General features: G+C 48.3%; 1 protein-coding gene across 1 annotated transcript in view; it reads right to left on the bottom strand.

Annotated features, from left to right (window-relative positions):
* LOC8050755 (TBC1 domain family member 1) overlaps positions 1 to 12,073 on the bottom strand; it is a 63,564-nt gene that overhangs the window by 30,965 nt on the left and 20,526 nt on the right. Inside the window, exons 6-10 of the mRNA XM_029984301.4 lie at positions 10,983 to 11,227; positions 9,638 to 9,742; positions 8,946 to 9,084; positions 6,383 to 6,474; positions 4,137 to 4,256 (exon numbers count right to left, since the gene is read on the bottom strand). Coding sequence (XP_029840161.3) covers positions 4,137 to 4,256; positions 6,383 to 6,474; positions 8,946 to 9,084; positions 9,638 to 9,742; positions 10,983 to 11,227 — 701 coding nt within the window. The remainder of the gene's footprint in view (positions 1 to 4,136; positions 4,257 to 6,382; positions 6,475 to 8,945; positions 9,085 to 9,637; positions 9,743 to 10,982; positions 11,228 to 12,073) is intronic.

A 12,073-nucleotide genomic window follows, 5' to 3' on the forward strand; every position in this document is an offset into this window, starting at 1 on the left:
AGATTCTCAGTTCAATTCCCGCCCAAGAACAAGAGAATACTTGCCAAGACAGCTGGCCGTGTTATCATATTCTAAAGCGACGGCTTTACGGGTTACATTTCGCAAGGAGTTCGTGGTCGGGGTATGTTGTCTGTTGTCGCAGCGAAGATGATGAAACCTTTCTTTTCTCCCCCTCATGGCAGGAGGAAAGAGAAGTTGGCTGTTGTCATCGGCCGCGCCGCGCAAAGAGGGAAGGGAGGAGGGCACCGACGACCTGCCAATAACAGAGCGACAACGAGGAAGCGGCAGCGGAGCGTCTTCCCTGTCGTCTGCTAACGATGATTTAGAAACAGGTGCTTTCAAACATTACTCACATTATACGAAACCCCATTTTGGCAGTATCCAGTTGCTATGCAAAATGCTGGGGGGTTTTAGAAACTTCCACCCCGCGTTCGATTTCACTATTCGCGACTCCAGCAAAACGGACGCCGCCAAGCGGGAAAACCGGGAACCAGCCGGTCCAGGTCGCTCCGCGCCCCTCCGCGTCTCTGGTGGCTTTCGCGGACACGTGCTGTCGGCGCGATGGCGAACAATGTAATTTGACCAAGGTCTGAATATTTCTTAAGTTTGCCTGAGTGATAATTAGTGTGGTGAGGCCTCAGTAGATTGTTTTCTTCTATTACGTGTTTGAACGCCCGTTTACTCCACAGCACACGGTTGCATGCTTTCGATTTCTTGGATGGGGAGGAATCACGGAAAAACTTTCTGATTTCTTGTCTGTCTCGAATCACATTCAAAGTGACGACTGCTTGGTAACTGATACTGGAGGGAACATCAATGTTGCAGTCAAGTGAATGGGAAGGTTCGATAGCTGCTTTTCTTGAGTTTGGTTGTGTTCGGTTAGCTTCAAGTTTGAGCCACCCACGCCGGTCGGTGCGTTGGCTATTCATCTTGGCTGCTTTTCGCCGAAAAAGCCTTTGGACCACACTGAAGGAGTTGGGCTGATTTCGCAATTACTTGATTCAGGAAAACTTGCTCGCTGCAAATGATGAATGAGGGAAATTATCTGTTTTCAAAAGGTGGGAGACAAGTCTCGCAACGTTAGATGCTGTCACGGCATTTTGACCTATCGCGCCTCCAATATTTATATTACGAGGACGTCGAAGCCAGCAGCAACATACGTCTACGTTGGTCAGGTTGACCGGCCACAAAAAAATACTAATTTTCTCTGTTCAGGATTCGAAGCAAAGTTAAATGCAGAGAGGTTCTGCGTGGATCTTCAATGAAGACTCTCTTCAGTTTGTCTCCGTGCTGCCGGCTATAGAACCATTTGGCTAAGTTTAAGTAGTATGTCTCCGTCTGTCAAATATACTTTTATTCAGAAGCTCACCTAATAGCTAGTCAACTAAGCTCATATTTCAACCCGAAGGATATACTAATATCGCTTTAGTGGGACATAGTACGTAATATAATACATAACCAGCTCGTCAAAATGAATTCTTGATTGCTACTAAAACCTGAATTGAAATACGAGTATCAGCTGCATAGTGGGGCGCCGGCGGGTTAACATGGTCCTTGGCTCAAGAAGCGGTTGCTTAATTTTTGTAATTTTCCTGCAGCCTGTGTTATTGGCCGAGCAGACGACTGGAGCTGTTTCGTAAACGCGGATACGCACAAAAGCTCGATTTCGCGGACAGATAAGTCGCATGGTCGAGGCATGCGAGTTAGCTGAAAAGTTACTCTCTGTGGAACAATTCTGTAGTCATCGCCGCTTTCCTTAGATGATCAAAACTGATTAGTCTATTACCGTCTCTCCAGAGCCCACAGTTTCGGTTTTGAACGAAATCTCCGAAACGAAAGTTTGACACGAAAAGAACAAAAAAACACCGGCAAAACAAAACTATGCTTTGCAAGTTTATCTGCACCGGCTACATTTAACCGTCTCAGTTCAAATACCTATAAAATTGGGCATTAAACGAAAGAAAATCTGTTAAATTGAACGCGACACCTGTTCAGGCGGCCCGGCAGAGCCGCCGCGACCTGGACTCAGCCGCCATGTTTGTTTGGTGGTGGCGCCCCCTATAGGTCGCTGGAGTCGCGAATAACATCTCTAGCTTTCGAACCTAACTTGAAACATAAAATATGTCCTGTCAAAACTCATTGGTTTGCACACGCCTTCCCCGCAGAGCTTCGCCTCATTTATCTGCACGCGTGCCCCTATCCGCTCATCGCTGAACATTGCCACTCAAAAACACCGGGAAAACTTGCGCCTTCGCTTGCATCGTCATTGCTAGAGCCACTAAACGAGCTGCGCTTAGAGTATCGGCACTCTGTTCCCCAACATTGTTATGGGCGCCGCCATTTTGGCTCGTATGCAAAGCAGACGCAACTGCCGATCGCCGTGATTCAAAAGTGCGACTTCCTCAGCACTAGATTCGCTGTTAGGAAGCTCGTGTAATATTGATTTGCTCTGTCGCGAACTGTTTAAAGATTTGTAGAGGACAGAAAAGCGTTTCCTGTGATTTCAGATATAGCGTCAGATAACTGGCAACCATGCTTTTAAGACACAATATGGCCAAGTGTCGTTACTCTGAAGCGTAGCTTATTTAGTGGCACTAGTCATTGCCACAGGCTCTTTCTGATGGCGCCACCACACCAAGGCTACACACCATCCCAGGAGCGAGCGTGGAGGGAATGGCTGACTTTAGAGGATCGCGACTGGCGTAGCATCCACACTTACACCAAGGGAGGCTGCCTGTGCTGCAAGCATGCAACAGTGTGAGGATCCTAAGGTACGACAGCATGAAGAAGATGCGCATACATGGTGACGACAGGACCCCGAGGTGCGGAAAAATGCTACGGCTATCGCTTCTACTTCTTCGCATAAGGCGAGCGAAAAAGGCGCCATTTTTTCATTGCAACCTTTCGCGACGCTCTAGACTTACAAGTCAACCCTAAAGCTCGTTTTGAAAAAAAAAAAAAAAAAACTCTTTGGAGAGTTCAGCGCCATTTTTAAGGGAGTGCGTCGAAGTTTCTGCAACCTCTAGCGCTGTTCCTAGACAAACGCAAGTTCCTGGCAAGGGTCGTGCATGCGGTCTACACCTTTTGCCGACGGGGAGAAGAAAGACATCGTTTTGGACTGGCTCCTTCTCTCGCGGTGCAGTTTAATCGAAGAAGGAGTAAAAAAGAAGCGAAAAAAAAATAACCCGTTTAAAGAAAAGGTTTTTCAAAATTTTGATAATGTACTTAATTAAAGCAGTTGTAGCACCCTTCGTGTGGCATTTCATTCGTACCGAAATAATATGACGTTTAGGCCTAAACTATAGAAAGCACATCCAGCCGTCCACCTTATTTGTGGGTCCGTGAGGCTCACGACCACACCGTTCCGGGGTTTCGTGAGGGAGTAGACGCGTCCAGCGACCTTCTCCATGGTTGCTTCTCCAACGCGACGTCCATTCGTTAGGCTCTTCGAGCAACGGCTGAGTCCTAGCGTTGGCGGTTTGCCTCTGGATGTTTAATTCGTCCCCGGGAAAATCTTTCCCATAGCACGACGAAAAAGATTCCAGACCAGGCAACCCAAAGACAATAGCAATTGCTACAACACAGAACACAGTGCCCAGAATGCGTCTGTGAGTGGTGTGTTTAGCGTCCCCCACCACCCGCAAGTCACAAGGGCTTTTGAAGTGGCGAGGAAGGACACCCCACAAGGCGGCGTGCCGCACACTCGGATAAGGTGATCCGGCGGTTAGTCCTAAAAGTTTCGGCGAAAAAGCGCAAGCGAACACGAGCCTCGTCGTCGCTGTGTCCCAACTCCCAGCTGCCGAAGTTTGCGTGAACCGCCAAGTCGGAGAGTGTACTGCAGCAAAATGGGCTTAACAAAACGGGCTTCTGCCGCCTCAGCCGCCGCCTGGGCCGCAGCAGGCAACGGCGCAACATTGCTGCGACTTAACAGGGAAGAAATCGTTGGACCACTTTTCGGGATGCGGTATTTAGACCAATACAAGCTTTTGACGCGGTGTCACGAGGCATGGGCAATGCCGTTTTGCTCCGTCGCAGACTGTTGCGACATTTCCAGAGGACAGAAAGGCGCAATTTCGGACGAAGCCTGGGATAACCCGCGAGGGCATGAGTCTAGGGGCCGAGAAAGGCAAGCCCACCTCGTGCCTGTGACCCAGGGAGGAGTGGTGCGTGTGCCTGGCTTGCTTGCCCTCGTACAGGCCCCGCAGCAGACTCATGTACAGCTCGTTCTTCTCCTGCACGCTCCTCAGGTCGCCCACCTGCAAGCATAGGCTTAATATAATAATCTAGAGGGAAAGGCGCCACGCATTGCAGCCACTTGAGAACAGCAGGGCATAGACGCGGATGACAATGGTCCCATGGGCTCAGAACACTGGCGACGCTTTAATGTACACTAAGAAATGGATAACCTCGCTCGCAAGGTCTGTACGTATTGTTTCTCTAGCTTTACTTTGCATTTACTTGGTAAAAAACACTAACGTCATGCGTCGTACGAAAAGAAACAAAGTCGACAAGCGCTTGAGCAACTTCAGGTCATTGCGTCAAAACAACAAATACGCGCAACCTATCTTCCGACAGTTCTTTCTGTTTGTACCTTGAAATTAAAAGTCTCCCCTAAAAACAGCTAGTGTAGTAAAAAGCACTTGTTTGGAGCACTACCCTAGGCACCTAGCAATTGTCAAAAACTCGTTCGAGCAAAAATGCAAAAGTCTGCAAACGTAGTGCTCGTGCTAATTGTGTCGAGTGCGGTGTGAGTCTGTCGGGGCACTGCGTGAACAACATTAAAGTTAGGGGGGTCTCGCGGGATCTCGGACCCCCCAAGGATTTCGACGTGGGGTCCGAGACCCCTCTGGGGAGTTGATCAAACCATCGAGCCCCTAGCACCGATGTTGAGAATTAAACCCATGGGCACAACATGAATTACTTGGGCGTGTATCTGATGCTGTGTTCGGCTGCGTCAGCCAAATGCTGGCATAGCCGAACGCGCTGTGTTCGGCTATGCCAGCGTTTGGATGGATGTACATGTAAACAGTTTAAAGGCAAGCTGCTCATAAAAAATATGTCCTAAACTCTCCTCCCCCCCCTCCCCAGTCCGCCGAGGTGAGCATAACGGAGACCCCCCGCCACCCGTGGGAGACTTTAAGCACTGGTGAACAAGGGCCCGACCAAAATCCCAGGCACGGGCTGGGAAGTGCGCAGTTTTCCTGGGTCAGGATCGAGTTCGGAACCATTTCTTGGGTCCAGGCTGGGCATTGACGGGGATGCGAGTGCCACACGGAATCATTGCAGGCAGAAAAACGGACAATGCACTCAAAGGGGACAAAGCAGCCATCTTTCTCACATAGGGTCACATCGAGAGAAATTCTATACAAGCATGCAAAACTATGCTTTACTTCGTTCTGGGGGTATAGTACCTCATAAATTTGGTTAACACGGCTGCAACTTTGCATGGCCTTCTTCTATACGGCTACAAACACCACCTGCAAATATCACGCCAATTGAGTGAGCGGTTCAAAGCTTGACATTCCCAGGTAGTGTCGCCCCTTAAAAAAGATTGCTATTGTAACGTTTCAGATTTTTGTGCCCAGAATATTAACTATCATTCCCGGAAAACACGATAAAAGTTTAATCGTTGAGAACAACTACTAAGGTAAGAAATTGCAATTTCCTTTGTTTCTCCCGTAGATAGATTCCCATGCATTAGCTTGTGTCAAGCGATGGCTGCCAGCGGTACTGCTTGACCTCAGCAAGACAAGCCTCAATCTGCGATTTAGCCTACTACAATAGAGATCAGTGGTAACTACTTTGCGGTGCTCATCAACGTTCTCAGATCTGTTAATTGACAAGCTCCACGGAAGAGCGTCAATCAAAAATGGTCCTTCCCCGCTGCCCGCAAGCAAGCAGGTACGGGCGTATTGCGATCCCAGCGCCACCAGCGGTACAGCCTATCGCGGGCAAAGGAAAAGAACCGTTTTCAAATAATGCTCCTTTAGTGCAAACATTACGTTCACCATAAAAACCTCGATAGAATCCCTTTTCACTGCCGGCAACGTGCATCCAACGTTTCACTGGTTTCGTTCACATGAAATGGCCAAAAGCGTAGTGGACCCCACGTAGCAGACGTGCCATGGAAAGGCACCAGGCATTCTAGGAAGCTTGACGACTGACTAACGTTGGAACCCATCGTGATGCCAAACACTCGTCTGCCTTTCAGTCTGCACCAGGCTCGTGGCAATGACACAATATTTCCACTGGCTTCCCGTCTGCACCCTAGCAAACGAGAGGCATGGGGCATCGGTCGCAAGCACGTTGCCCGTGCCACGGCCCCACTACGGCGCTCAGGAGGTTCAAACCCCGGGCCAAACAAAGGCCGAGACTCACGCACCTGATATTTGGCGGCTATGCTTTGCTTGTCCGAGTCCGAGAGCTGCTGGATGTACCTCTGGATGGCCGAGCAACAGTCGTCCGACGAGAGGCCTGCGCGCCAATGGGATGGTGCCAACACTCGGCTTAGGAGGGCATCACCCAATCGCAGTGTATGCCTATCCATCATCCAAGAAGAAAAAGTCTGCCGGAATGCTTTAACACTCACTTTTCGGTTGAACAACCCACTGCTTATAATCCTAGTGCCCTTTCATTTGAGGGGCATAATAACGATACTTTTTTTTCTAAATCCAACTGACGAAATTGAGATATGTAATATATTCTTAGGACTAAATCGTTCAGCCTTTCCACTCTCGTGAAGAAGGAAGACCAGCGGAACTGTACTCGATACACTGTGTGCTTCTTCTTCGTCGTCGTCTGTTTTTCGCGCTGCTTCCTACGATGAATTTTCACCAACGCGCCCAACTATCCATTCTTCTATTAGTACAGCTGGGAAGGTTGCCGCCATCTACGAGCGACGGCAGAAATCATACTGGTTGTGTGCTTGCCGCCGTCGCTTATAGATGGCGGTAGCTGTTCAGGTAGGTTTGTGTCGACATACACGGACACGATCCTGGGGAACCTAGCCCCTAACAGCTTTGCTGTAAAAATATATCCAGTGCAAAGGTGTGTTGCGTGATCTCAAAGGTGCAGAATGCCCCAAATTTCGTGACGTAACACGGACAATTTGTGGCAACAAGGGTCATGAGACTTGCCCCTCTGCCAATGACCGAGTGGCGCACCACGGAAAGACCAGTACTGCACGAATGCTCGAGTTTCCTAATAGCGGTCTCGAGCAACATGTTGCGTCCTTTTAGATGGTTGACTGTGTTGATGAATAGAATACAAAGACGAAAGAGGAGCATAAAAGGCAGTGCAGACGACGGTGTGAGCTGCATAGTAATGTTTTTTCTTTAGGAAGTGCGGGTGAATTGTGGTCGCAAAGGATGGCTAGATGGAGATGAATGGTGTCAGCCACTGGGCAATGGGCCCTCGCCTTCCCGCCGAAACTTTCAGACAATTTTGAATAAGATACCAACTTTTTAATAAGATACCGACAAGCTCTGAAACTTTTGGCATCCAGCATAGATCGGTCGCGTTATATTTGGGTGGTGTCCAAGCATTTGGCAATGCGTGGTTTGTTTTTGCGGTGAAAAGAAATGCAGTAAATTTTAATAACGTAGAATGTGTTATATATGGCTGGCTCCTAACTGCTTTCGGTTTTCACTCCAGTTGCAGAAGAGAAAAATGTGAGTGCCTGCCAAACGCTGATGTAGTGCTCATCATCTTCTCATCGATTGAACACGGGTGTCGTCGGAATGCCTCGCTCGAGTATGTCCGAGCTACTCCCATGGGTCACGTCATGTCACCAAACAGGGCGACGCCAGCAGCGCGCTCTACTCCTAACACACGCTAAACGAGCAAACTCTAAGCTTTTGCCGAGCACTCTTTTTTTATTCTTCCTTCTACTTTGGTGTGCTTTCTTGATCGACGAGAAAGCCACGGCAAGGCGCTAGTCACTCATCTTCTTTGTTCCAACATGCCTCGCTCCCGGAGTGGCCACGGTGCCAGAAATGGCGGCACTGCGATTGCATCTAACTCGACGCTACACCACGTTCCGTGTTACCCCGGCCTTTGGCACAATAGTGGGAGGAAAAGGGCAATCTTTTAGAGGACACGCTGTACATGAAAGAGAACAACAAGAACATGAGAAAACTAGTGGAAAATAACGGTGACAAAAAAACTATCAGAGACTGGGTAAAAGGATTGAATTGGCTGTCTCTTTGGCATTTCCCAAAGGCTTTCAAATACACAGCATTTATAGGGCCTCTTCGCACTTCCCTTTTTGTGAACACAGTAAGGCCGGAGTCATACGGCTAATGCATCATACAAAAGATAGTCTATAGACAATGTCTAAGACGTGTTTGTTCCTTAAATGACGGCCATGTCAGGTTGGTCATACCTAGCATCATGACATCATGATATAATGCAACTTTAAAGTGACCTGTGATGTCATAAAGTCACATGACTCATGAAGTCATGTGACGTCGCAGTACCACGTGACGGCATAGTTTCACATGACATCATGTCACATGATGTCATGTTGTCACGTAACACTGATGTCATTGAGGCTACATGCCAAGGACACAAAATCCCCGAGGCTGCCCCTTTAAACGCTATGTATTCAAACAAGCTTGATCATGCTGACAAAGACTGGCGAGCAGAGAATGTGGTTAGCGAAAACTACGCACATTCTGTGTGGTTTGCTAGTGGGGCCGATGAGAGCAGAGCGTGAAACCACATATCGTGTCATATCACGTGACACCATGACGTCGCGCAATGTCATGAGGTCGCGTGCCCTGTGACATCACGCAATTCCATCGCGTCGCGTGATGTCATAATGTCACGTGGGGTCGGGTGTCACTGCGACATAAAGAAAAAAATGCTTTGCTTAGCGTTTTTTCGTCCTGATTCATCTATGACTGCACAGCCTCGAAGTGGGTGTAGAAGGGGCCTCAGCTCACCTTCGAGGTCCAGGCAGAGCTTGTGGAAGCGCTGCATGGGGCAGGAGTCGCACAAGCCCTGCAGTTGCGGGGGGCACGGCTCCTTGGTCTGCAGGGCGCTGTGGAAGGCCTGCTTCAGCGTCTGCATTATCTCGTTTGCCTGTGCAGTGGGGGACACGCAACTCAAGTTCCAGATTTCCTGTCTTGTCCAGCATTCGTGGACCCTCCTTGCACTTGGATTCCCATGAGCAACCCAGCCTCGATGCTGGAACATTCGAGGGTAACCACGCTCCTCATGCTTAAACACTCACGGGCCATAACGCCCTCGGCACTACAACGATCGTGAGTACTCCTTTCGTTTCTCTTTTTGCGCGGAGGCATTACGGGGACTAGTGGGCTAGGTATGCTGCAGAAACGTAAATGAAACAACGAAAAGGCAAGAAAGACTATTCAATTACATCCTACACGGGCACTTTAAAAAAATGTCTATCACCAGTTTTGCTTACCCTTAACCGCAAAGGAAATTTAAAGGACTACCTTTCTTTTTTTTTTCAGTTCGACTCTCGCAAATCATTTCGGAAAAAAAGGAATTGCTCTAAATATTTCGAGGTCCGTCCCGAATTAAGGGAGCAAAAAGGGGGACAACAACCTCGAACAATCTAAACGTAGCAACAGAAAGAGATCCAGAAGAGACTCCGGAGTCAGGCACCCACCACTTCCACGCTGGAGCATTTGAAGATGTGGGCAATGTAGTTGTCCGTCGAGGCCAGTGAGGAGTCCCTGCAGTTGAAACCGAAGTGGTCGGGGTGCTTGGTGCCCTGCAGCGAAGCCAAGTGCCCCCTGTTGAACTCTGCTGGCATTGCTACAGTAGTTCAAACGCGGCTCCGTCTGGTGCGCGTTTAGTGCCCTATTCTGCCATGCATCCAACCACGCTGCAGTGGTGCGATTGGTCCCAAATCATTTCGTAGCACCTTTCGGAGCAGTCAAATAACTGTTATGACGCAGCAAAAAAGTACTTTTGGAGCACGAGCACACACCACCAGTTTTTTCCATAAAACTGCAAATATTATGTGTTAAAATTCGTGTGCTGGCCTATCCAACTACTAAGAAACGTGCCTACTTTGCCTTCACACTTCTCTGCAACTTTTTGTTAGCATCATCTGCTTGGAAGGTTTGGCTCTCTCAAACACAAAACTAGCTGTCTGATTGCATATAAAATTACTAGGCATGGCAACAAGATGCTGACTGATGGAGGACAGTATGAACTGCTGTGAATGGTTAATTTAGGTATGAAATAAAATGTAAACCAAATAGTATATACCATTGAAATAACCTTAGAGTAATCTTGAACACACAAATTGATGCTTCACTGAAGCTCTAAAGGTTGCTATAAAACTGAAATTCCTAATTCAAATTGAGAAAAACTCTTGTAACTGAATCATGAACATAAACAATTTGTATGTAGAACTTCATGGTAGCAAAGACCAACGTGTGAATGATAAGCATGCCTTTCTAAAACAATTCATCCAAACTTAATAGGATCCCAAGCTTCCTTTCACTGCTTTACATAATTTAGAATTTACTCTAATGACTGTACTTCAAATGGATAAAACCTAGCATACAAAGGTGACAACTAAACAAGAGAGTTGAAATAAAAATAAACCTATAGACCATTCTACTAAAAAGAGCCAGAGAGGAATGCCCCCTCTCTTCATCTTGAGAGATTCAGTCGCACTTTGTCGAGAAGATATCGCACGCTGCAACTGTGTCATCCCAAGGAGCCATCCCACGCCGCGATGCAGTTCGCTTGCGTCAATTTGTCCACGAGAAAAACTCCCCCGTTGCTCGACAAAAATATTTAGACCAGGCATAATCAATGGTGTTTCGGAAAGATTAACTCAAGAGTTTTGAGCGGATGCTCGCTCGGTACGTCGTGGTAATCTCGTCAAGCGAGAAATAACTTGGGTGCCGTGAAGTGGCACAAAGGTCCAAAAAGACAGAAGAAAATCGTCCGGCCATCAGGCGACCGTCAGTCAGCCGAGAGGCCGGGGTGCCCACCAGGTAGCACCGCGAGATGTCGCAGAAGGGCTTGTTGACGAGCAGCTGCTTCCGGTCCGTGCTGAGCAGGCACAGCTCCCTCCTTAGCACCAGCAGCAGCATAGTGCGACTGTGCCGGCCCCCGTTGTCAGCGCGGCGCAGGTCTGCCGCGCCCCCGCTGCTTACCCGGGGACGCAGGGCCGGCAGGGACGTCTGCCGACAGGGCACGTCTCCGCTCGCGGAACGCACTCGCTGGGCACGGCCCGCTGCAAGGAAAGGGAGCGGGGGCTGAAGCAGAGCTCGGCTAATCGCAAACGCCCGCGTCGCTGGTCCCGAGAGAACGCAGACGATGGGTTAGGCGTGTTCCTTTTGCCGCCATGAGTCGTTCGAGTGCTTGTCAACTTCATTTCCTCTTATATGATGCGCAATGCCGGTGTTTTCCTGCCAAGTAAGCTAGAAAAAAGCTCGGTACAGACCCTACAGGCGACGTTTTACTGCTCCTTTGTGTGATGTCATATCAATATTTCTGCACGTGTCCAGGTGGTGCGTCATGCGGAGTGCGGTGCGGCGCCCACTTTTACCCCGTTTTGGCACCCCCCCCCCAAAAAAAGTATTCGGCTAGTCGAGTTTGTCTACGACGATTGTGCAAACGCACTTTTAATGTTTTGTTTATCTTTGTTTACCTTTTTCCTTTTTATTTCTCTTTTTTTTTTTTTGCTGCCTGATTTTATGCTTTTTTTTTCTTACTTGGCTTTTTTTTTTATGGATGAAGAGGTTCTTTTTACACGTCCCGCTCTTTCACTTTTCTCTTATTTTTTTGTTTTTATTATTTTTCCATTCCGTCGTTTGTGCTGCCAAAGTCGCGGCAACGTGGGCGCACAAGAGGAGGCACCTGCGGTTCTTATTGACTACACTTTATTGAGGCATTTAGCAGCCCTTGGTTGCTCCCTATGGTAAGCTCCCGTTTGTCATGATCAACGATATTAGGAGAGATGCACGGAAATCTCAGCTGGAGCCTAAGTTAACATACTTCTATTTATCGAATTATCGATACAATTAACTATTTTACGATCCCCTTGAATACAATATATCCAAAACAACTGTTTCTTACT

Source organism: Ixodes scapularis, unplaced genomic scaffold (genome assembly GCF_016920785.2).
Source record: "Ixodes scapularis isolate PalLabHiFi unplaced genomic scaffold, ASM1692078v2 PGA_scaffold13__105_contigs__length_92229423, whole genome shotgun sequence".
Taxonomy (NCBI): domain Eukaryota; kingdom Metazoa; phylum Arthropoda; class Arachnida; order Ixodida; family Ixodidae; genus Ixodes; species Ixodes scapularis.